Source organism: Herpailurus yagouaroundi, unplaced genomic scaffold, assembly GCF_014898765.1.
Source record: "Herpailurus yagouaroundi ecotype Mexico unplaced genomic scaffold, PumYag 163, whole genome shotgun sequence".
Lineage (NCBI taxonomy): Eukaryota > Metazoa > Chordata > Mammalia > Carnivora > Felidae > Herpailurus > Herpailurus yagouaroundi.
The window spans coordinates 27,797,745-27,824,397 of NW_024412404.1; the positions used below are offsets into that span (position 1 = coordinate 27,797,745).

A 26,653-nucleotide genomic window follows, 5' to 3' on the forward strand; every position below is an offset into this window, starting at 1 on the left:
AAGCAGGCTCCAGGCTCTGAGCTGTCAGCACAGAGCCCATCATGGGGCTCAAACTCACGAACCGTGAGATCATGACCTGAGCCGAAGTCAGATGCGTAACCGACTGAGCCACCCAGGCACCCCGAATCTTAAGCAGGCTCCAGGCTCAGTGCAGAACCCAATCCGGAACTCAATCCCACGACCTTGGGATCACCCGACTGACTGAGCCACCCAGGCACCCTGAAAAAAATCTAAGTTTTAAACCAGCAGTTCCATGAAGGTAAAGCCATAATTGTAGGGATGAAAAGATATCTTGCATATAATGTCCAATGAAAAGCTAGCTGCAAAAAGGATGACATAATCTACATAGATCACATATCCAAAACAAAACTGGAGGCTGTAATAAACAGACTGTAAAAGGCAGTGGTTAAATCAGGAATTTATTTTATTCTTAAGGAACAGGTAAAAAGAAAGCAGTTCAAGGCTGGCAGGCCAGCTTTTCCAGCCTCAACACACGACCTATGTCGATCCCATGTCACTGCTTAAGGTCCCCCGGACATCTCGGCAAGAAGAGTGTACACCAGTCCCTTATTTAAGGGCCCGATCTGGAAGTTCTGCTCATATCCCATTGCCTAGTCACAGGGCCACACTTAACTATAAGGGAGGCCGGGAAGTCAAGTCTGCAGCTGAGTAGTCACGTACCCAGGTAAAACTCAGGAAATCTTGTCAGTAAAGGAAAAGGGGAAAATGCACATGAGAGCAGCAGTCTCTGCCACGGGTATTTATAAATGCCTGGGACACAGCCTGGAAGAATACACACGACATACAGTACTTATCTCTGGGACAGAAGCAAGAACAGTGAGGAGACAAAGTATTGCCTGAAATTTTTTACACAGTGATAGTATATTCATGTATAAATTAAGGAAGTTTTAAAATTTCAGAAAATTTTATAGCTTGATACCAATATAACATGTTAAATACATTAAATCTATCTACATTGTACAAAGCCTTTAAAGTTGCAAAAAGTAGATTTTATCTAAATGAATAAGTTACTATTATTAAAATCATGACACTTAGAGCATCGTCCTCTAAGCCTGTCCACCTGGGAGGCATGGTGACAGTGTTCATAGATGTCACACTGAGACACAGGCAGAGCAGCGACCTGCCTGAGGTCCCAGCATGCCAGTGGTAGTGCTGAGACAAGAACTGGAGTGAGGACCACCCTGCTTGGACTGCATCATCCCTTTTGATAGCATTTTCTACTTGACAAGAAGGGTGCAACTTCTCTTGCTCAGCAGAGTTCAGATCTCAGACAAGAAAGATAGAATGAACTAAATTCAATCAAAGAACAAGGGGGAAGTAGTTTTCTTATAGGCTGATTATTACAAAATTAAATTTAAAAAAAAGAACTTCCCAGTTCTTCCCAGAACTTCCCAGGGAGTTTTAACTCCCTTCTGAGCCAAATTCTCAAGTTCAGGATTTATTGAGCTGTTTAAAAATCCCATCTATGACTTCTGGATAAAGACAGCAGACTAAAGAAAATAATAGCGTCTTCTTCCTCTAACATATAAATCACTCTAAAAACAGAGTAAGATGAATAAGACAGAATTTTTTTTTAAAAAGCAGAAAATCCTAGCGGGAATGACTCTCTGCCATCTCCTGCCTTCGGGTAGGGATGCCTGGGCCCAGGCTATCAAACAGAACCTCAGACCAGAGAGGTAAAATGCAAATCCTCCAACCAGGGCTGTGTGGTGCCCAGCAGAGGCTCTCCCGGACCCCCAACCCAAGTCCTTTCCCTTCCCTCTGCGTCACAGGGAAGAACATACAGATATGGGCAGAGCGGCTCTCTTGCAGCAGAAGCAAGATGTAAAGAAATGGCATAGGAGGAAGGCAAGCATGATACAGAAAAAGCAGACAGGAAATATAGCAGGCCAGAGAAAACAAATCCAAGAAACAAACTGCACTGTGACCGCTCTAGAAGAAATGCAAGCAATACAACGAACTTAAAACAAGATTTCAGAGCTGAGATGATAAAACAAAGGGCAGGAAACGAGAAAATCAAGGCTAAGAAAACAGAGGATCAGAACAACACCATCACAACAGCCAGGAAACAGCTACAAAGCAAACCTCTGGAGCAGGAGAGTCACAGCAAATGCAAAGCACAAAGACAGATGAAAACCGCTGGACAGAAGATAACACACAAGGGGAACGACGGTGCCTAACACAAAGTAATCAGCATCCTCAGAAAGCAAACAACAAATAAAATAAAAAATGCTCCAAGTTACCGCTCGGCATGTGAACAGAGGGAGCAGGCCGCCAGGGTGGTCACTACACAGTAATCATGGTATATCGGCTGTGGTCTGGAGTGACATTTGTGTGCACGTGTATGTTGGTGGTTTCATTTGTACTTACTTCTGGTTCTGCTTAAAGTTTTGTGTATTTTTTTAAGATAACACATTTTATATTCCTAAAAGACAGTCCCCGTAGGGGGGAAGAAGATGCACTTGGCTTAAAGTAAAGCCAACATAAGCTTAGTAACACTACAACCTTTTGCAAGTATAGGTCTTATTTATTACCAAGCTATTTCATGCTTTACTAATGAAAATGCCTGCTGATTTAACAGTATCTTAAAAGGAAGACTATGAGACAGATATATTCATAAGACACCAAATCTCATTTTTTATGGGTAACAAATAAGTTTAAATGTTTAAAACCTATGCCTCCAAAATAAGTATCTGTTACCAGATATTGATGAACTAATTTATTGAACAGGTCTGAATGAATATAAGACATGTTTTTAGCACCAATAAAAGAATTCTTGAGATTTCTGGTCTACAAACATCTAAACGAGCAGTAATGTGCTCCCCGACAGCATCTTTTGGGTAGAGGAACAAATGTGATCCAAAGATTAACTATCAGGTCCCTGATTTTATAACATAATTCATAGTGCCAAAATGAAAACATCAACCCAAGTATTTTTAAAACTTTTAAGTTTTGGAGATGAATGTCTTCTTCCTTGAAATTTTAAATTATGAGGTAGATATCATTCAAAGTAAACATCAAATGCAGCCAACTTCTGTTGACAAACATGATTATTAGTTATAGGATTAATAACCAGAAATTTCCATTAGGAAAAGTCAATCGAAAGTTTAGAAAGTAATGTCAGCAGTATTCTGGCTTGAGTTTCCAAATTCCTTCACCACTAGAAGTCCTATGAAAAGTGCACAGATTTCTCAATAGTTCTCGAAAGACACAAGACTGTGAGGCTGATAACTTGCACTCGAACTCCTGCAGGATCTCCCGAGTGCTGGCCTGGCCATCAACACGGGCCTGAAAAGCAATGAAGTTTCTCATTTCCACCAGCAGATCATCGTGTTCCGTGATGGCGGATGGCGGAGCAGATGCCTCTTGGTGCGCACTGTCACTTTCCAGTCGCTCTGGCAGAATCAGGTGGTTCCTAGCTCTCATTTTAGCCAACAGTGAAGACGAAGCGAGGGCCCCGGGTGAAGATTCTGCATCTTCCACTTTTCCACTGAAGTGCTCAGAAGCATTATCCTTTCCATCCTTTCTCGTGACGCCGTCCTGGAGAAAGAAGACCACTGCAGTGATATGCCAGCTTCTAATTCACGCTCCTACTACTTCCCCCAAAACACTGAGGAGCCATAAGCAAATACTAGAGCCCAGGGTAGTGAGGCTGACAGGAAAGAATGAGATGGCATCGAACAAAAAGGGGCAGGGGGCATGTCAAGCACTGAAACCCACCCGCCATTATATACCATTTTTTTAAAAACCCAATTCCCCCAAACTACACTCTTCACTCCATCCCTTTCTGTGTGGTGAGAGGAGGGGGATGGGCAGGGGGCGGGGTTGCAGCCTCCCTTGGGTGGGAAAGCCGGCTCTAGGAGGTGCGGGTTGTGCAGACTTTTCCTGCCCTTCCTCGCGAGCCCACCCTGATCCAGGCACCGTGGGCTAAGAACAATCGTAGAGCTGCACTTCCTTCTCTTCACTTTTAAATCTTTTGACTCTTTCCTACTTTACACTTCATGTGAGTTTCCCTAGAGCAACAACACAAATCTAACCTTTTTCACATCCCTATTGCTAAAAGAACAGAACATGGAAAGTCAAAGAAACGTTCTCTGTTCTACATGTGTTCATATTAATCTAAAATAGGAGTGTGAGGGGTGCCTAGGTGGCTCAGTTGGTTGAGCATCAACCCAACTTCAGTTCAGGTCATGATCTCACAGTTTGTGAGTTCGAGCCCCGCATCGGGCTTGGTGGTGACAGCTCAGAGCCTTGAGCCTGCTTCGGATTCTGTGTCTCCCTCTCTCTCTGTGCCTCCCCCACTCATGCTGTACCTCTCTCTCAAAAATAAACATTAAAAAAAATTTTTTTTTTTTTTTAAGTTTGAAACAGGAGTCTGAACTTGGGGAGTTTTCAACTTTTATCAGTAACATAACCCTTAACTAGCAAAGACCAAAGAGAGCACTGAATGATAAGAGTCTGGTCCAGTCTTTACTCAGTGAAGCACTCAGGGCATCTGGGGGTTACAGGACAGGGAGAGATGGGCACAAGGTTCTAGTGGCTAGTAAATTACAAACAACATCCCAGGCGGTTTTCTCAACCTTCACGTTAGAGGGTAGGGCTCTCCAGAACTGGTACGTCGCCACCGAATGGAGCAGGCTGCAGGGGCAGCAACTCCCACATCCTCTATCCCCGTGTTAACTTTCTGAGGGCAAAACAGAGATTCTGCTGTAGATTTGGGTTAAAGACTGTCTTTTACAAAGTTGGCTGGTCCTGTCAGTTTCACATGAAGGTGCTTCATTAATCAGAGCATACAACACAGATACCGGGGGCCATTATGCCAGCGATTTTCTTCACATCTGAATCAGGTTAAATTTTCACAGCAGTTCTATCAATTAAGACTCACACACGAAAAGCAGACAGGCTATCATATTACCTGGCATTTCTCCTTTGAAGATGTTGAAGAAGGATGCTGCAGAGAGAAGTTGGAATTCCTTTTCTGACCAAATCTACTCCTAAATAAGGAAAAGAGCCACAGTAGATGAAATGTTTGCTCTTGTGGACTTAGAGATGAAAATGCCCTTTCAAAACTTAATCTTTTGCTGGAAAATTTTCTTCTTCATGGTTACTCTCTCATAACCATGAGGCTCATCCCCTTCAGTCTTTCTACGTTGCTCTCCTGGGAAGTCACAGCTGCATCTCAAGTAAGAACCACTCAGTATCTTGTTCAACAAGTGATGGCAACTACCCACAAATTCCAGGTAGAAAGATTATTCTGAACAAATGAACCGAATAGCATAGTAGTTACTGATTGCTGAACACTGGCTAATCATCTTAAGTTTAGTTATTATTCTGTATCTCTTATTTTTAACAACATCTCTTGAGCAAAACAGATCATGCCGCCTTCCCTGAAAACTCAGCTTGGGAAGGCAGGAGACAGTGTGAGGAAGAACGTAAGACTATAAATGTTTTTCCCCAAGTCATGCAAATCCGGCTGACCCAACCCCTCCCTGCAAGACTTTCTACCACACCTGCCCTGGCTTTATCCCTGGCCTAGGCGGTTTGGCCACCTCACATGCATGGGAGAGCAGCAATCTCTTACTTTATTCCTGCTGGTGCACCAGAAACCCCCCGATGGCCTGTCCAGGTGGGAACACCGGACACTGCTCCCAGACACCGTTGACGAGAGAGCCTCAGCGCTTTCAGGGCGTCCTGGGCCACTCGGTTGGCCTCTGCCTCCACCAGCACATAATCTGGATTGGCCCCATCTATGATGGCATCGTGTTTCATGACACTGTGCACACCAACTAGCAAGAACAAAGGAAACAGTAATGTGTTATTCCGGTTTGTACACAGTATGTTTTCTTCTATATTGGCTAGTCTTGTTGTGGGTGGAGGAAAAACAATGAACATTTTTAGCTGCCATTTGCCAAGTTGACTATCACAACCCAGGAACTTTATAAATGCTGTTGCTAGTCACCTTCATCACCACCCTACAAGGTATGTGGGGATTACTAACAACCCTCAACATATCTGCTACCTGGAAATTTTTAAAACCATCTATTAATTCTTTACTGAAGGGAAAAATGTAAAAATATAAGCCAGAATTATAGAGTTTCTAAAAACTAATGATCATGAAAATGCCACTTATCAGCAGAATTTAATGAAGTTATCAGTGGTAAATTCATAGCCTTAAATATTTATGTATCAATAAAAATGAAAGAATAAAAATGAATTAATTTCTTTTTTTATTTTAAAAAAGCATTTTTCTCTTTTTGAGTTAGAGAGAGAGTACCCTTGGGCTTGTCCCCTACATGCACAGACGAGGTGGGGAGGGGCAGAGGGACAGGGAGAGAGAGAATCTTAAGAAGGCTCTACGCCCAGCACGGAGCCAGACTCAGGGCTTGATCTCACAATTGTGAGATCATCACCTGAGCCAAAATCAAGAGTCACACACTTAACTGACTGAGCCACCCAAACGCCCCCAAATGAATTAACAAATTTCTAAGTCAGTCTTATAAAAATTAAGCCAAAAAAACTCACCAAAACGCAAAAAAAATAATAATAATAAAATAAAATAAAATAAATAAATAAAGGAAGCACGGGGAAGAAAATAATAAAGATAAAAGCAAAAATTAATGAGGTAGAGAACGATAGACCTAATTAATAAATCAAAATGCTGATTAAAAAAAAAAATCACAAACCACTAGCTTAACCTGACCGAAAAAAAAGTGTGGCAGAAATCTACAAAATTAGAAATGACAAGGGAGCAACTGTCTTGAAACAGAAGCAAGTTTCTAAAAAATTACAATAACATTTTCAATGCCTCTATGCAAATAAACGTGAAAACTAAACAAAAGAGATCATTTCCTAGGAAAACAGACCAGTAAATGGAAAAGAGATAGAAGGTAGGAGGCCCAGAGGGTTTCCTTCTGAAATGCCATACAGAAACCTGCCCTCCCGAATTGAGACCCACAAACGGTGATCTCTGGTCACTCGGGCCATCACACTGTGAACGCGATGACTGCAGAGGCCTGAACAAGACAACATTCCCAGGGATGACTACGCTGTGCAGGACTGCCTGTCCTCCCTGGTCCTGAGCAACTGTGGAATCTGCTTTCCTGATTGTTCTCCCTCGATATTAGTGATCAGCTTTCCCACTTCCAGAGTGCCTGCCTCTGGCCACGTCCCCGCCTCTCCCCTATGACGGTTACTTTAATCTCCTGTGCTGGAAAATGACATAAATACAGCATGTCCAGAAACTTCCTATTAGTGTTCAGGTCACACAAATCTACTTAAAGCACTGCACCCCTCCTGTATGTGGTTGTAAGTCAAGTACTGTTGTTCCCCAAAGGTTCAATTTCTTTGAGGTCTTCAGAAAAGAGAGGTAAGATTTTCAAAATGTCACTATATTCCAAATCTGAATTTTAGAAGAAAAACTACTTCCAGCTGAGAGCCCATTTGGCCCTGTGAGTAAAGGCTGCTACTGCTACAAAGAGCCTACCCATCTTCTGTTCCTAGCACACCTGTGGCACACTCAGCAAAAAGATTACCTGACTTTTTGAAAAGCTTTTCCAAGACATAATCGTCATTGCTCTGCTGGCTGGTCTCATTCTCATTTTCATTGTCTTGCTTCTGGTACCGCCTTTTCTTCACTAGGTGTGGAATTCGAGTTCCTTCAAACTTGGCATCTCTGCGATGCTTAGAGTTCTTAGGCTTTTGCTTCAGCCTGCGATGGTGCTCCAGGGTCTCTTCTTCTGGTGCACTATGTTTTGTTTTAGACTTGTGCTTATAAAAATTATTTTCCGTTTGCTTATTCTCCCGAAGAGGGTCTGTTGGAGCCTGGCAGCTTTCTCTTTTGTCAGAAAGACCTTGTTTCTCATGGATGCTTTCTTCACTAGACAGTCCATCCATTTTGCTGATTCCTGGAGAATCTGAACATTCCCCATGTCCACTAATCACTGATGACTCCTCTGGTCTAGACACTGCACTCGCCTCTTCTCCAGGCCCATCACCACCAGTCAGATCTCTAGGCGTTCGAGGGGCATCTTTCAAAGGATCAGATGTTACTTGATCAGATGTTACTGCATTTACTTCAGCTCCTGTCGTTGTAGACTTCTCTTCAGATGATGTGGCATCATTTGCAGATGCATTAGAATCAGGGCACTTTTTGCATATTGAAACATCAGGGTCTGTTCCAAAGGCTGGCAGAAGTTTTCTTTTTAAAAGGCGTTTGGGAGTCTGAACATCTGAACCAGTTCCTATAAAGGGGAAAAGCACACTCAAGTTACACTACATAATTCTGCTGCGATTTATTACTCTAAGTTAAGTTATTTTATGTAATACCTGCAAAAATAGCACTTGTTTCAGTGCTCTGGGATGCATCGGGGCTTGTCAGAGTGAACAGCTCATAAAGATCATTGGACTTGAAAAATCGCCTTTGCTTTGGATCTTTCAGCACTCTATTTGTCAAAAACTGCTTGAAAATTTGTCTAAAAAGATAAAAATTAAACTCGTATAAAACAATGCTTAGCCGTGCCTCAAAATCCTAATTATAAAACTATGACTGATATGATAACTGCCGCTGAACAAATGTCTAAATAATACCCAAACTTCTTGCCTTGGAAAATTACAATTCAGAAAGTACATAAAACATTGGATGGTCTCCCATGTTTTATAGAATCTGAAATACAAAGAATGTCGTATTATTTATACCCAGTGAGCTTTTTCAACCTCCAAGATTCATCACATGTCAGACAACACTTTTCTACATGTAATCATGTGATTCACAGCCTCTCTGAGCTGGAAGGAGTCAGCTTCCTGGCAGGTCCCCTGCCCTGCCCTCTTCAGGACCCTTCCATGATGGCATTCAGGAAACTCTCTTAACTGAGCTTTGTACTTGAAGCCATCTCACCCACTTCTGCCTGCTGATTCACTCTATGCTGAAGCTCCACACCATCATCACCCCTGCCCAGACGTCCCCACAAAGCAGTCCTGCTTCTATCACCCAGGCTACAACATGTCTCTCTAAAAGGAAGCTCTCCCTCACGGGACTCAGCTCATCTCCAGCCCTCTCAGAATAAGGACTTGAGGGGGCGCCTGGGTAGCTCAGTCAGTTAAGTGTCCAACTTCAGTTCAGGTCATGATCTCACGGTTCATGAGTTCGAGCCCCGCGTTGGGCTCTGTGCTGACAGCTCGGAGCCTGGAGCCTGCTTCAGATTCTGTGTCTCCCTCTCTCTCTGCCTATCCCCCAGTCACACTCTGTCTCTCTCTCTCTCTCTCAAAAATAAACATTAAAAAAATTACAAAAAAAAAAAAAAAAAAGAATAAGGACTTGAAGAACACATACCTATCTGGCAGTAACCCAGTGCAGGGTAGAAAGCAGGAAGCCTTGCTTTAAGAGCTAGGGTGCAGTTTGAGAATAAAGTCTTCAGCAGAGGAGGGGGGAGAAGGTGGCAGTATCTCCACCCCACTGTTAAAGCGACCTCTGCCCAAACCCCTACTCATTGTAGAGAGAGATGGAAAAAGAAACAGGTATCCTGGTCAACTTGTCTCTCAGGGGCATCTGAACCAGGCTACCCCACGCTGATCACACCTGCATGTTATGTGAAAATTTCAGTATGTATTTCAACTCTGTCACTTCTTAAAATTTTTGAAAAAAAGATGGTACACTATAGTAGATAGGTACGTTTCTCTTAAATAACAGTTAACATGAAGTTTACACATAAGCGGTCCTTGATGTTTAATAAGGTACGAAGACATTCAGGTTCAAAGACTTTCACTTTTTTTTTTTTTTTAATATTAAGTAAACTCCATCCCCAATGTGGGGCTTGAACCCATGAACCCGAGATCAAGAGTCGCATGCTCTACTGACAGCCAGCCAGGCACCCCAAAGACGTTTTCTAAAAACTCAAAATAAGCCATCTGAGCTTACTTTAATAGGAAAAAATACAAAACCAAAACAACCAAAAAAATCCCCCAAAACCCCCACATATCCTTTAAGTTACAGCAACTAGTGCTCTAAGATGAAAAGACTCTTAAAGCAATGCATGAAAAAAATTCCCAGCTCCAAGCCCTGGAGGCATACTTCTAGATCTACATCCTGCACACGCCACAGCGGGGAGAGCAGTCTCCAGTCAAGGAGCGAGCAGCCATCTGCACTGACCGGTGGTAAATCTTTTCTTCGATGGTGCCTGCAGTCAGCAGCCTATACACCGTCACTTGCTTCTTCTGGCCGATCCTCCAGGCTCGCTCCCGGGCCTGCGGCAGAGAGATGCATGGTAACAAGCACCCTTCCCAATGACAAGCACTTACCGAAAGAAAAGAGAGACAGCCGGTCGCTTCCTTCCCCTGCCAAAGCTAAAATTTTGGCTACTGATGCTAAAATATATATAAGGCCTATTAAGGAAGATAAATAGGCAGGTGACAAAGGCAGACGGAGCCATCTCCACCTGAAAAACAATGTGTGTAACTTTGCACACTCTCTCTGTACCCCAGGTGTAGCGATGAATGTTACAGATAAACTGCTGGAGACTCTTCCTGTCTGTGAGGCCAGACAGTATCTTCCTCCACGCTGAAGACTGGGCAACAACCAAGATGTCAGCTCCATGCAGAAGCTGACAGGGGCGCTGAAGGACACTCCCAAGTGCTGGCCACTCACCTGTATGCCACTAATACACTCCCTTACCTGTGTGTCTGTACTTGGGTTCCAGTCGGGATCATAGATGATGACTCTGTTTGCCCCCGTCAGGTTGACTCCTATGCCACCCACCCGAGTGGTCAGAAGAAACACAAATATAGATGTGTCCTAGAGGTAAGATGTGCAACATTTAGCATGCTCATTTAAGACTAGTTACAGCTCTTCACCTCTGTCTTTACATACTCTACACATGGAAACCTCTTCCCAATACAAAAAATGGGTTATGTCCTGGAGACCGTGGGTCAGTCAAGATCTCATCCCACAACTCCTACTTTTAGTATCAATTATATTAGAAATATCTCAGAGTTGGCTTTTCAAGAAGGAATACACATTCTTTGTTTAGACACACAAACATACACAAAATACAGAATGCACAGAGTTTAAAGCAGTAAGTCTCTCCCTACCCACTGCCTATTCCCCATGTACGCATGGCTCAGGTGAGTGAAGCTATTCTCCTTCCTTCCTCTGCACGGAGTAGCACTACTTGGTTGTACTGTTATATACACTGGTTACCTCATTGTATCTTGTAATCAGTGGTTGTCTTGAAGCTATTGCAGTGGTACCATCCATCTTGAGGTAAGAATACTTTTGGGCTCTAAGGAATACTTCAAGTATGTCCAACATCTGTTTGGGAGAGGGGGGAGGGGAAAAGAGTTTAAAAATCAAAAATACACTTGCAGTGAGTACTCTCACATTTCTCTAAACAGTCAAACCTTCCCCAACAGGCTTAAATTAAAAGGGGCTTCTTGCTCTGAGGCAGATAAATATAATACTTACTACAAGAGTATTTTTGGCATTTCTCTACTATTAATTCTTCTCAGTTTTGTAAAGAGCAGGACATCTATTTGAGTTCAGACCCAAACCTACCCACACCCTAGAATCACATGGTAAACTTTTTTTTTTTTTAATTTTTTAATGTTTATTTTTGACAGAGAGAGACAGAGCATGAGTGGGGGAGGGGCAGAGAGAGAGGGGGAGACAGAATCTGAAGCAGGCTCCAGGCTTGGAGCTGTCAGCACAGAGCCCGACGTGGGGCTTGAACTCACGGATCGCGAGATCGTGACCTGAGCCAAAGTCAGACACTCAACTGACTGAGCCACCCAGGTGCCCCTTTGGTAAACCTTTTTAAAAAGCTAACTTCGGGGCGCCTGGGTGGCGCAGTCGGTTAAGCCTCCGGCTTCAGCCAGGTCACGATCTCGCGGTCTGTGAGTTCGAGCCCCACGTCAGGCTCTGGGCTGATGGCTCAGAGCCTGGAGCCTGTTTCCCATTCTGTGTCTCCCTCTCTCTCTGCCCCTCCCCCGTTCATGCTCTGTCTCTCTCTGTCCCAAAAATAAATAAAACGTTGGAAAAAAAAAAAAATGTTAAAAAGCTAACTTCTAGGCACCAACTCTAGAGAAAGATCCAAGCTCCCAAAGAGATCTGTAGGCTTTCCACCTTAGTATCAGGGGGTGAATGTGCTTTTAAAATCATTATTTTAAATTACATCTCATTTTTTTTTTTTAACGTTTATTTATTTTTGGGACAGAGAGAGACAGAGCATGAACGGGGGAGGGGCAGAGAGAGAGGGAGACACAGAATCGGAAACAGGCTCCAGGCTCTGAGCCATCAGCCCAGAGCCTGACGCGGGGCTCGAACTCACGGACCGCGAGATCGTGACCTGGCTGAAGTCGGACGCTTAACCGACTGCACCACTCAGGCGCCCCACATCTCATTTTTAAAATTACTGGTTGTTAAGTCTTAAAGAATTGTTGTTTCTTGTATGAGGTCTGTATACTCACTTGTCTTGACTGCGAAAATAGCAATACTCGTTGACCTTGTTTGTGCCATATTTTCAACAAGGACTCAACTACTATCATTTTCCCAGAACGTTTCCAGTATCCAAACTGATCTTCTTCTAGTTCCTCATCTGGAATACCTCTGAGATTCTTGGGGCCTCCAGAAAAGAGATCAGGGTGGTTGCAGATTTTTCTTAGGGCTACAAGTCCAGAGAAAATCTATGGTATAAAAGAATTACGTGCATTTGAATTATCCCACTTAAATAACATTCGCTTGGAAAGGGAGGGAAGGATGATATTCAGTATGCAACACAGATTAAAAAGGAATTCTTCACCAGCTTCTTAGCTTCCTCCACATCCACAGCATATTAGGAGCTGGAAGAAATCAACCTTCATTCATCTTCTGTCTTGCTAAGGTAAGTAAGTTCTCTAGAAACAAAAACATCCTATTGGACTGAACATCTACTGGTCATATTTAATTTACTGATGATTTATTTTCTCTCACTAGAAAAAAAGGTATGCAGTTCACAGCATATAAAAACTGACTCATCTTTTATGTGAATAAAAAAATGTCCATCTAAATTTGGAGAAATCGGGCAGGTGACTGAACAAATGCATTTAAATATTACTAAGTACACCTCACTGAAAGTTCTGCAGTTGAACATGAGTCAGAGGTTGAAGTTCCATTTACTTTTAACTTTTTTTTTTTTAATGTTTATTTAGTTTTGAGAGAGAGAGAGACACAGAGTACGAACAGGGGAGGGGCAGAGAGAGAAGGAAACACAGAATCTGAAGCGGGGTCCAGGCTCTGAACTGTCAGCACAGAGCCCGACACAGGGCTCAAACCCACGAACCATGAGCTCGTGACCTGAGCCAAAGTTTAGACGTTTAACCGACTGAGCCACCCAGGCGCCCCAAGTTCCATTTACTTTTATATTAGAATATCAGAAAACGGGTCTGCCTGGAAAATATGCAAATGGGAAAGACATGAGGGTGGTTCATTCAGCAGAAGGGCGTAAGAAGAGACCAGGAGTGCCTGCCCTCCAGGCTCCCAGCAGAAGGGCATCCTTCACAGCTTTCTGAGTATGACTCAAATCAAGCTCAGGAGTATAAAAGCTCAAGTAGAAAAAGATGAACCATAAGTGAAGTCAACAATGGTAGTTTTAACTAGCAAACAACAGTTAAACAAAATAAACAATAGAAAAATCTGAACAAATCAGGAACACTGTCAAAATTCCTCCTAAGAGTCATCTGTAACTCCCCGTCTGCCTCTAGATCTGTGCTTCCAATACAGCGGTCACAAGCCACAGAGGGCTACTATGCACACACAGTGTGGCTAGTCCAGGGGCACCTGGGTGGCTCAGTGGGTTGAGCATTCAACTCTTGGTTTCAGCTCAGGTCATGATCTTGCGGTTTCATGGGTTCAAGTCCCACATCGGGCTCTGTGCTGGCAGTGCAGAGCCTGCTTGGGATCCTCTCTCTCTTTCGGCCCCTTCCTGATTCGCACTATCTCTCTCAAAAATAAATTAATTAAAAAAATAATAAAGCATGGTAGTCCAAACTGAGATGTGCTGCAAATGTAAAATATCCAATTTTAAAGATGTAGTTTTAAAAAAGGTAGAATATTTCATTAATAATTTAAAATGTTTAATTATGTATTAAAATGACATTTTAGATACATACATCAGGTTAAATAAAATTCATTATCAAAATTGATTTCACTTCCTTTTACCTTTTTTAATGTGACTAGGACAATTTAAAATCCCATATGCAGCTGGCATTGTGTATCTACGGGTTGGTGCTAATCTAGACCACCTACGGCTTCCCAATTCAGAGGCACACGAAGCTAAGTTAAGGGACGATTTTGGAGAGATGAATAAATGTGAATGACTGAAGAACCTCCCATAGATGCCAAAGACAGATGAAGTAAGAAACTGCGCCATGGCTGAAAGAACTGAAATGACTTCATCTGGAAGAAACAGCACGCAGACAGTACAGGACACGGGCAGCCCGTCATCCATTCTCATCTCTTTGTCAACCTCTGTGTATAAGCAGGGAAGTGTGTTTCGGAGAGTAAGGTGCTTGCCACTCAGCTGTACCTCCCATGAGGACAGACCAAAGACTAAGGAAGTTTTATGTGTCAAATAAACAAAACACAATTCACACTTTAGGACACTGAAGCACAATGAAATTGAACAGTTTATATGGAGCTTCAAACTAAATGTTGATTATAAAGCCACTATGCTTATTGAATAAACCTTTACGCCCATCTACTGCTGAGTACTGCCAGTAACTAAAATGTTATCACTCACACAAACATTTATAATCCCAATTCTTTCTTCATGCACCTGCTAACCCCAGCAGTCCAGGGCCACTTCCCTGCTTTCTGCAAAGGACCAGACATCCCTGCAGGACTCACCACTACAGACCCTGTGTCTAGCACTACTCTTCTGGACCACGAGACGTGGGGCTCAAGTGTAACCGTGCTGCAATACAGGCAAAAGGAAGCATGCTCAAATGGAACTGTATGTTCTCTTACTTCTGGAAGGGCTTTGAATTAAGTGACGGTGCACACCCGAATGTTTCTAAGAGGTAACCATGAACCCTTGACTAGTCCTAGTTTCCTTTCCTCCCCTGCTTCCCTGCTCCACAATTCATTTCTCTACTTTCCATTATTTAGCTGACCTGCATATCTCCATTAAGAATTCTGTAAACTTCTTTGGAATCAATAAAATTTTGGTAGACTTTAAGTTGCTCCTCTGTAAGACGGCAAAATAGGACCTATAGGGGAGGAAAAAAAAAGAGAATTTTTTTTTAAAAACTATGAAAATAATTAAAATATCAACAAAATTTTCCAATTAAAAAAGCACAACACATACAATTTTAACAATGTACCTCTTATTTTAAAAAGCCAAAATTGTGCCACATCTCAAGCTGAACAAAAACACAGTCACCCCTTTACATCAGCCCCTCCATTTCTGTCATCCATCCACCTCCAGATTCCTACCCACTCTCCCAACAGTCCCTGAAGACTGGCTTCCTCTCCACAACAAAGTTCAGGGACAGGTGCACAGAGCCTCCTGCATCCTAGCCTCCAAGAGTTCAGACCATGTCACCACCTGTGCCCCGCTCCCAACTTCACTTCCGCAGACCTGACCAGGGACCCTACCCTCGCCTGACTTGTTCCCTTTCCTGGAGATGGAAGCACAGGTCCGTAAGTTTACCAGACTCGCCCACCCTCCCAACCCAACTGTGCCTGTTACTCCATGCCAGAACATTCCTTGATTTTCTGCCTCTCAATACCCCTTTCTCCACGTCCACTGCCGCCACCTCACGGCTTGACACTATTCCTTAGTCATTAAAACAAGCCATTCTCCTTCAGCTACCCCTTTGCCACCCACTATGTCTGCCTTGTAAACTTTCAAATGAAGACTGACTCAACCACCTGCCTTCTCTAATCCTTTCTGGTAAAGTACTGAGCACTGCTGAAGAACACTACCCATCGGGGCAGTGTCCTGCCACTCTTGCTCCTGGTCTCCAGGGGAAGTCTCTATGCACTCCCCGCTCAGCACCTGCTGTAAACCTAGAACAACTGTGACAACACTCCTCATTCTCCCCAAGCCTCCCACCTACCCACCTTTGTTACCCACCTTTGTCTCAACCTCTACTTAAAAGCAATCAAACGGACAAAACATCAAACATAGAAACTGAAGCTATCAGTCATGATTCCCTGACTTTCACTTCCTAAAATTCATCTACTTTATCCACCTCACCTGGTTTTCCTTTATCCTCAGAACAGCTTCCTATTTGCGATCGGGGCAACCCTTTGACCTTCACACTGGATCTGAAAACCCTCTCCTCTTCCTTAGGACAGTGCTCCACCACCTTACACTTTCCAAAATCTGAGGGGGAAAACTCCCTGAATGGATTATGTACAATCACCATCCCCACATCCTCTCCTGGACCCAGCACAAGCCTGGAGCACATCCACCAGGAAACTGCCATGGATGAGGTCACTAATAACTTCCTGGCAGCCGGCCACACAGGGACCCTAGACCTCATGATCCATTTCCCCTAACCTACCTCCTGCCTTTCTACGTAGGCCTCCTATCCTCCTGGCTACTCCCTCCTGATACCCTCTCCACAACACTGCAGCTTTTCTCTTCTCGTTCTGTGCATGGGCCTCAGGCAAACTCATCCCTGCTTGTAACTTTCACCCCTTCCCTGCTCAGAGGTCACAACTACATCCCAGCCTAGAACTCTCCTCAGAACCCAAGACTCATTTATAATTGCCTTTTAAGCAGGCAGATATTTCGTGGGTGCTTCAAACGACCCGAATTAAACTCGTCAGCTGTCTCCTCCACGTTCTGTCCTTTGAAGCCTCTGGCAGAAGATCCATCCCATCAACTACACAGGAAACCCCTCCTTGGTTCAGACTCATCTTTCCCCTCAGACTCTATAAGGACCGGCTAACTCATCCCTGTGCCTCCATTTTCCTTCTCCTCCAATACGTTCATATGCTGCCTGAGTAATCTTCCTAAAATATGAACCTGAGTATATGTAATTCCTGATTTCTTAAACTCATATTTCAGTCCTTTGAATACAAAGGCAACAGGGAAAAGCATTTCCTGTTAATTACAAAGTTAACTGAACAAATTATTCACCAGACGCTTCATGTACGCAAATCACTGTTTTAGGTGTTACATGGCATTTTAAGATGGGTAAGACAAAGTCCCAACCTCAAGGAATTCTGGTCAAGAGCCTCGTGGGATCTTAAAACTCCTGTGTGTAGGTTTGCTGGAGTGTAGGATGGATGGATGCAGTGGGGTGGAAAACCTCCAGGCAGAGGGAACATCCAAGCACATGGAAAGATAAGTGGCTCGTGTTTGGAAAACAAGAAGTGATTTGCCTTGGCTACTACATGGAATATAAAAAAGACACATTCTGGGACTCCACAGCAAAAATAAATTGGTGCAAATAAGCTAAATCAGGTATTCTTTTTTTTTTTTTTTAATTTTTTTTAACGTTTATTTATTTTTGAGACAGAGACAGAGCATGAACGGGGGAGGGTCAGAGAGAGGGAGACACAGAATCCGAAACAGGCTCCAGGCTCCGAGCTGTCAGCACAGAGCCCGATGCGGGGCTTGAACTCACAGACCGTGAGATCATGACCTGAGCCGAAGTCGGCCGCTCAACCGACTGAGCCACCCAGGCGCCCCGTAAATCAGGTATTCTTGATGGGAAGAAGGACACTGAAGATAACTGGCAGGAAGATGAGCCTTGGAAAAACTAATCCAGCAACACTATGCAATACTGAGGAGAGTGCCAATCAATGGTGGGAAACGAGACAGACACTGGCTGCATTAATTTAGGAGGATGTAGAGCAAAGAAGCGAAAGCATGAAAAAGGACAAATAAAACAGCACAGCAACTGGTGGATTTGGAATTACACAAAGAACAGAGCATTGTGGCCTGAGACACTGGTGGGAAAGAGAGACCTGCAAGGGGAATGCTAAGATCAAGGGCTGAGTTTGGAAATAAGTCTGGGGGAAGGGAAGAGGCAGGGATAGAAAAGCCTTGGTGACAGATCTCCAAGATCTTTTATATTTTCAACACTGAGAATCTATATTGTACTTACATTCAAAAGAAGGTGTAGTCATTGATGGAGATAACAGACCACCAGGATGGCCTTTAAAAGGATGCCCCTTGCACTTGTACCCCAATGTTTACAGCAGCACTCTCAACAATAGCCAAATTATGGAAAGAGCCTAAATGTCCATCAAACTGATGAATGGATAAAGAAATTGTGGTTTATATACACAATAGAATACTATGTGGCAATGAGAAAAAATGAAATATGGCCTTTTGTAGCAACGTGGATGGAACTGGAGAGTGTGATGCTAAGTGAAATAAGCCATACAGAGAAAGACAGATCCCATATGGTTTCACTCTTATGTGGATCCTGAGAAACTTAACAGAAACCCATGGGGGAGGGGAAGGAAAAAAAAAAAAAAGAGGTTAGAGTGGGAGAGAGCCAAAGCATAAGAGACTGTTAAAAACTGAGAACAAACTGAGGGTTGATGGGGGGTGGGAGGGAGGGGAGGGTGGGTGATGGGTATTGAGGAGGGCACCTTTTGGGATGAGCACTGGGTGTTGTATGGAAACCAATTTGACAAAAAATTTCATATATTAAAAAAAAAAAAAAGGATGCCCCTTTTACAACCTAAGTCAGATGACATCATTCCTTTATCTCCCTGTGAACCACCTCCTCCCTCACAGTAAAATCCAGTCTTCAGCGTGACCAGGAGGCCCTGTTGATCTGGCCAGCCATCTGACTTCTCCCTCTGACCACTGTCATCCTTCTTCCTGCCCTCAGGCCACAATGCCTTCCTTGAAGGCCCTTCCACTTCCATCTACCTAAAATGCTCTTCTTCCAAAAACTCCATGATTCACTCCTTCACCTTCTTTAGGCCTCTGTTAAATGTCTGTTTACCAGAGAGGAGACCTCTAACCATCCCTTACAAGAAGCCCCCTTCCCCAAATCCTCGCCCTTACTCACCCCATCCCCCTTACCCTGCTCATTTTTTCCTCCACACTACTGCTGCCTGCCATGTGACATATTTACCTATGACTATCTCCCCTCCTCAAGAATGAATGTGAGTTTCATGAGAGTGAGCGTTTGCTCTGTTCATTGCTATCTCCCAGGAATGTGACTGGCACCTACTATGATTTGTGGCAAGAATGAGTTGGGGCTTGAGGAAAATAGAGAAGTTTACAAGTGCAGCTGCAGGAATATGTGTGTTAATAAGCAAAAGAGCAAAGCCTGTGGACAGAGGAAGAGTCCCGCCAAGGGCAGATGACACAGCAGGCTCACCTGTCACATACAGATGTATACAAACATAAAGCAGCAGCCCAGCAGCACCAGCGGCCACACCTGTCAGCCTCGCCAACTTTGCGCATGAAAAGTAAACAGACAGGTACACCCACGCTTCAGAAATGTTTTGGTAACTCCTGGATTTACAGACCTGTTCATTTTTATCTGGCAAAGAAAGGCTCATTTTGACATCTGACTTCATTCTCCGCAGTAGGTATGGATTTATGGTATCTCGTAAGACACATGCACATTTATAAGCAGTTTTAACCTTTAATAAGAGAAAAAGGTAAACAATTACTTATGTTTAAGAAATACATTTGTTCTTACCTCTCAACTGATTCCAATGTTTAAAACAAAATTTTTTAATGACCTCTGGTTGTACAAAAGGGGCTGGAAATGGCTGGAAAATGGTTTGGAAAAATTAGGATAAGCTCCATATATTCCATTAGGTGGCAGATTTCATAAGATCTCATCAGTAAAAAAAACTTACTAATCAAATTTACAAAAAAGAACTGGTAATTCTGTGCCCTATTTCTCCTCCATACTTTGCTTTAATTATTATATAGTTAGACTTTAAAGTAGAGATTGGTTTGTTTCTCGACTACCCTCTAGGGAAAAAACAGCTTTCAAATGAATCTCTGGTTATAATTTTGCATTCTCCAAAAGCTACAAAGAAACTGCTGCCCTGCAAGACTGAAGATCAAAAGCTAACTCTGGGGGAAAGCTGCAGCAATGGGAGCAACCAGATAATAAGCTGAGATTACTGCCCACTGGGGACTTAGGAGAGTAAGTTCAAGAAAAGCCCTATGATCCCAGAAATAAAAGGTCACTCTAGCCTAAGACAGAGCATATGGTTCTGTAATGGAGCATAGCCACATGAGATGGGTATTAACTGTATGTAGAAAAACAAAGACCCACAGCTCAGGAAACACTCCCTCTGTAATTCACTTAAAGGCAAACAACGAATTCAATAAATTATTGATACCTGGAAAAATCTAAACAGGCTTAACAACCTAGTAAGGAGGACTATTTAATGAAACAAGAAAAATTCCAAACAAAGTTTAAATTTAACAGAGTTAGCTGCAAAATGAAGGGCAATAAAAAGAGTATGACTGTGTAATACATACAGAAAAACTCATGTGAAAAAGTAACATGTAAAAAACATTTTAAAAGACCCTAAGAACACCTTACTCGAGTCTGTAGACATGTTATGTGCATGTATGTGTGTGTATCTTGTGTGTATGGGCATATATAAATATAAAAACAGGATTTACTTGGAATAGTAGACAATAAACAAACAAGTTCAATAAACAACTTTTAATTATAGGTAACCTCATAAATGTATCATTCAGACACTGATAAAAATTACCCTGAAGATGATGATCAGGAACATATTATTGTTTGTAATACAGAGATGATAAATTTCAAAATTTAACATGACATTATAGTCCCACCAAGGAAGCAAGTGCACGGTTTAAATTCTTCCTAAAAATATATACATTATGGGGGCGCCTGGGTGGCGCAGTCGGTTAAGCGTCCAACTTCAGCCAGGTCACGATCTCGCGGTCCGTGAGTTCGAGCCCCGCGTCGGGCTCTGGGCTGATGGCTCGGAGCCTGGAGCCTGTTTCCGATTCTGTGTCTCCCTCTCTCTCTGCCCCTCCCCCGTTCATGCTCTGTCTCTCTCTGTCCCAAAAATAAATAAACGTTGAAAAAAAAAAAACTTAAATAAAAAAAAAATATATATATATACATTATGTTAAGGAAACTGTCCCCACATCCCCACCTCTACCCACATTTCTGATCTCCAGAAGCATGGGTGAGTGGATGATGATTCAGGAAAACCAGGGCTGGGCTGGTGGGTCACCTGGCTACTCATTCCCACTCTTTCTTCTGTCTGTCCACCCCTCTGGAGAGTTCTCCTTCCCCCACCCCTCCCTGCTCCTGGCCTACTATGGTGAACTCACAGGGGTCAGACCTCAGAGTGGCTGGGGATGGGTCTGTTTTTCATACCCAACTCTCTTCAAAGAAAGATCTAAAGCTCTGGAATGGGGTGGAGATGGGAGAGCAAGGAACACCAAGAAACCCAATTTTAGCCTGGATGTCAAGCCATGTTCTCAGTGCAACTTTCCTAGGCTATCCTGTGCTTCATGCAATAAAGCTGATTCTATATTTACTCCCCATCTGCCTCTCTGTCTCTCCGTGAATAAACATACATGGTGGGGATCCAACTGTATTTCTCTTAACTATCCCTCCCAACTCTCTAGTACCATGGAAAATGGAGACCTAGCTGAGCACGCCCGTGCTTCCTTCCTACTCCTGTCAAGATGGAGTGATTATCACTCCCCAGTTCTGCCTGTTCCAGAGCTGAGTGACCTTAGGCCAGTCACCAAACCACTGAGTCTCAATAACCTTGAGCAAGAAATGAGGAGGTTCTTTTCAGTTCTAAAATCCCCGCACAAGCTTATTAACATGCAAATCCAAGAAGCAGTCCATATTCTTGGCAGTTAATGTTCTTCTCCCTCACCTTCCTCAGCCTAGCATAATCCTCTCTCTCCCAGGGAGCCTTTCTTGACTCCCACAAGCTCTGATATTGCATTATCTCCCCTGATCACAGTCCTCATTACCCTGTACTACGATCATCAGTTTATCACGTTCCCACTGTGCACCCACCACTGGAGTGGATACTATTCAAGGTAAGGTTCTCGTTGCCAGCCACTTCTCATCATTTGAGCCCCAGCCTGACACAATAAATTATCTGCTGACAGACTATCTTCTTGGGATTCAGTAATTGATGGCAACCATGGACATATAAAAGCAAATGTAAAAACAACACCTCTGCTCCCAAGGACCTCATAACCAAAAAAGAGAAAAAAAGAGAAGTACACAAACTTCTGAAACAAGGCCTTCAAAGAAGAAACAAGACCATGTTTACAGGTCTCAAAGTCTCTCCCCATAAGTGATTTATTAATTCCGAAGGAAGTGGTTAACTTCAAAGAGTTTAGAGATCTGGTAAATACCCACCTTACCCACCACCACCAACTACAACCACCACCAATGAAGGGACAGGCCAACAGCATGAGCCTCCAGATGTGAAGAACTGAGAAACGCAAGTCACAGAGAATGTGAGACAAACCCAAAGTGAGGCACTTTCTACAAAACAACAGGCCTATAGTCTTTAAAATTATCAAAGTCATGAAAGGCACAACAAAAACAGAGGAACTGTTGCAGATTAAAGGAGGACTAAGCAGGGAAAGTACTGGAACAACTGGCAACATGTGAATGACTACACTTCAGAATTATACCAGTGTTGAATTTCCTTCTGATTTTGATGTTTTTACTGTGGCTATGTTCTTAGGAAATACACCCTGAAGGATCTGGAGGAAAAGGGCATAATGTCTGCAACTTGCTCTCAGATGATTCACACAAATCAGTATAAATGTGCATGCACATGTACAGAGAGATGGGGAAGAGAGAGAGAAGGAAAGACCTAACAAAGGTGGCAAAATGTCAGCAAATGCTAACAAGTGGTGAATCTAGTGAAGAGTGTAACAGTTCTTTTTACAATTCTTGCAACTTTCTGTTAAGTTTGAAATTATTTCAAAGTAAAAATTTGTTAAGGGAATGGTATAAATGATGGACAACAAGAACTCAGTGGAGGAAGAAGACTCTTATAAAAAAGTTAGTTATAAGTCATTCCATCTCAAAATGTAAAAGGTATTAAAATGGTTTTAACAATCCTCTAATTTTAAAGGGCTAAAATTCTTTCTCTAAATATTTTAAAACACGTAAATGTCTCTTTTGGTGGATGGCTTTATTTCTGGGTCAGTCATGACCTGGCAGGTACAAGTCCCGCAGGAGGTCTGTGCAGAGACCCTGCTCCTCACCGAGGCTGAAGCCTGTCTCCAAGTGCCACAAACTGCCCTCAGGTCAGCCTCCTGACGTTCCTCTCGGAGCAACTCCCTTTTCCCAGTCACCCAGACCTAAAACCTCAGGGTCTGCTGCAGCAAGCTCACCACGTCCGCTCCATTTCCTTTATCTTGTCGGCCCCCACATCTTGTTTCTTCTGCCTACAAAGATGCCACTTAGAGCTTTTGCTCTTCACCTTCCTCCTAAGAACCACTGCCCAAGTCCAGGCCCAGGTCCTCATCACCCTCACTCCTAACGATTCCCGAGGGTCCCTCAAAGCCAGCCTCCCTCCCACAACCATCTGCAGCCTGGGTGACTCTCTGAGAGCAGCCTCCTTTCAGCCTCCTACTTGGATACCTTCTGTGGCTCTTTGCTGCCTGAGCACCTCTGCCTGCATCCCTTTCAAGGCCCCCATTTCTGGCATCCGCACCTTCCCTGTGATATATCTCACAAGCATCTCCAGTGCAATCAGGCATGTCTCTTCACTGCCCGTGGCCATATAACGTGGCTGCATTCATATTGCTGCCCTAATCTAGAATGCCCTCGCTCTTCTTAGAGGGAGGCAAACCATACGAAACTCTTAAATACAGAGAACAAACTGAGGGTTGATTGGCGGGGGGGCGGGCCCCGCGGGGACGCCGGGGAGAGGGGAAAATGGGTGATGGGCACTGACGAGGGCACTTATTGGGATGAGCACTGGTTGTTGTATGTAAGTGATAAACACAGGAATCTACCCCCAAAACCAAGAGCACACTGTATACACTCTATGTTAGCCAACTTGACAATAAATTATATTAAATAAATAAATAAATAAATAAACAAATAGAGTGCTCTCACTTTTCTTAGCCTGTTTTCCCAGAATCAGGTTAAGGGTCACTTGAGTGTTGCATTAAGTCCTCTCTGAACAACTCAATCCTCCCTGGCTTCCCCTTTTCTAAGCTTTTACACTACCTTGTCAGATGTACTAAATTATATACTGTCCAGAACTGATTCATCCTTGTTTCATAATTCTGACTGCTCCTGAATACTTTACATGAGTTTTTAAAACTCATCTGGAAAAATATATGCTATCAAGCACAAATGATTTTGTGATTTTTGGCAGATACTGGTTTATAAGCTTGGCCATTTCCCTTATATTATGAATGACTTGGCTACAAAGTATAGTACTCAGTAGGCACATTTAAATATTAAAATGCCTGAAGTGTTACCTGCCCAATACATTACCTGTACTGGGGAGGCATTTGAATATCCCCCCATGGTGATAGGAACCGAGAACTGCTCCATGAACACGGGCAACGTGCCTAACTTTCCTGGGAAGATGAAGTCAAAGAGCGACCACAGCTCCCGGAGGTTATTTTGCATCGGTGAGCCAGACAAGATGATGCGATGAGGGGTGCGGAACTATTTCGGGAAAGAAAACACTTTTTTATTAAATTCACTTTCCAAGGGATGACTACCATCCCAACCCCAAAATACTCCCATGTCATCCTGTTAAATTGTAACACTTTTACATATCATTTTAGTCATCTCCAAAACATGGACACTTTATGCAATTTTAATTCTTCAATTACATGTAAATAAATAGGGAAGAATTTTTCTTATTGTTCAAGCTGAATACTACAGATCAGAGTCAGGTTTGGTTACATCTTAACAAATGACCCCTAAAAGAGACATTTAGTAATATGAACAATTAAGAATTTTTAAAAATATGATAATGGGCAAGAATAAAGAATTTTCTGCATTAAAGCAAAATGTGTATTTCAAATCCTTTATGCAAAGCCCCTAAGTGTGTTACTCTCAATTAAACACTATTTTTCACCTGGAAATCCCCCAGTTATAAAAGGTCATACCTGTTTGCAAGCAAGGGTGACAGCAGCATTTGGATTTCGAATTTTGTGCCCCTCATCCAATATCACATAGTGCCAGTCATGCCTGCTAATGTCATCTTGCATCAGCCGAATGTAGGAGTAAGAAGTGATCAAAATGCCATGACAATGAGCAATATCTCGAATTAGTTTCTCCTAAAATATAAAATGGAAAAGCCAGTTTTAAATAAGCTCATTTAAATAAGTTAAATGAGTGTTACTCTTTAAGTGGCAACCTTTCAATCATGATATAATCTAATGCACTTTTAAAATATGTATACAGTGCTCGCTTCGGCAGCACATATACTAAAATATGTATACAAACATAATATACACAATTATACATTATTAGCACTGGAAGTTTACTTTATGTTTCATTAATCTGTAAGTGGTACACACAGACTGCCATATCTACTATTAAGCGGGGGAGCCTCAAAAGAAGACTAGAAAAAGTTATAATATGTAAACACTTACCCAATTTTTATTTTTCTAAAATATCCTTCCGTGTCAATCCTTGTTAAATTTAAATCAACAAGGAGATGGGAAGTGATTATTTTAAAACCAGAAAAAGAAAATGAGAGAAAAACCAAGGAGACAAGACAAATCCAGGAGCTCTACCAGTATAAAACATGAAATCCGAGAGAAGAGAGTAGAAAAGGACATAAAAGCAATGGGTTTTTTTTTTTTTTTAAGGTAGCAAAGGGACAATCTTTCCATAATTGTAGGGGGAAGGCTTTGACCCTAGAATTCTGCATTGATCCAGACTAGCAGTCATGCCTGAGAGAAACAATAAATTCACCTTCAGACAGGCAGAAACAGAAAACAAACTAGAGACAGATTAGGTAGGGCATGTTATATATCCAGCCAGTGAGAGGTGACTGCACCAAAGAACATGGTACCTTTCCAAGGGCAGAAGAAAGTGTGTCTAGAACACACAGCACTCTGCAGAACGGCGACAGCAGAGCTCCCTGAACCGAAATGCTCATCACACACAGAGCACTTGCAGCAACTCTCTGAAAAAGGACAGAGGTCCTATTACTAACCCCTGTTTTACAGATGAGGAAACCAGTAACAGACCAGGTCACACAGCTGGTAAGTGGAGGAGTCACGATTTGAAAGTATAAAGGCAGCCAACTCCGAAGCTAGTATTAACTAAATATTAGGCAATGCTGCCTCATACTTAACTGTAAAAGAAAAAAAAATTTAAGGGAAAATTACATGTAATATATATATACCAGTTCTCAATATAAATAACAGGTATCCTCTGCTTCAAACTAGCCACTTCACTTTTAGGAAAGACCTATATTAGTATCTGTTTTTGCCAACCAACAGAAATCCAAAGAGGATTTCGCTTTTATGAGAAAAGGTGAAAAGCAAAATTAGTGTTCAGTGTTTGTTTAGCAGGGAGCCATTCTAGAAGCATTATGCATCGCTTCTCGGCCTTTTGGCTAAGATCAAGTGTGAAGCATTATGCACCCCAGCAACTAGAGTGGCGCCACCAGGCTCCTTCTCCAGGAACTACACTCAGCATCTTG

General features: G+C 42.8%; 1 protein-coding gene across 3 annotated transcripts in view; it reads right to left on the reverse strand.

Annotated features, from left to right (window-relative positions):
- Positions 1-406: 406 nt before the first annotated feature.
- ERCC6 (ERCC excision repair 6, chromatin remodeling factor) overlaps positions 407-26,653 on the reverse strand; it is a 79,731-nt gene continuing 53,484 nt past the window's right edge. The window contains exons 9-21 of one of the 3 annotated variants that reach the window (XM_040485722.1): positions 25,104-25,274; positions 24,478-24,654; positions 19,499-19,615; positions 15,160-15,255; positions 12,478-12,693; positions 11,213-11,323; positions 10,688-10,807; positions 10,166-10,260; positions 8,347-8,492; positions 7,554-8,261; positions 5,603-5,807; positions 4,937-5,015; positions 407-3,561 (exon numbers count right to left, since the gene is read on the reverse strand). In XM_040485722.1, the coding sequence (XP_040341656.1) occupies positions 3,142-3,561; positions 4,937-5,015; positions 5,603-5,807; positions 7,554-8,261; positions 8,347-8,492; positions 10,166-10,260; positions 10,688-10,807; positions 11,213-11,323; positions 12,478-12,693; positions 15,160-15,255; positions 19,499-19,615; positions 24,478-24,654; positions 25,104-25,274 (2,661 nt within the window). In that variant the 3' untranslated portion in view covers positions 407-3,141. Of the gene's footprint in view, positions 3,562-4,936; positions 5,276-5,602; positions 5,808-7,553; positions 8,262-8,346; positions 8,493-10,165; positions 10,261-10,687; positions 10,808-11,212; positions 11,324-12,477; positions 12,694-15,159; positions 15,256-19,498; positions 19,616-24,477; positions 24,655-25,103; positions 25,275-26,653 lie in introns of all 3 variants that reach the window. The other 2 variants (XR_005793537.1, XM_040485723.1) reach the window with 2 other exon arrangements.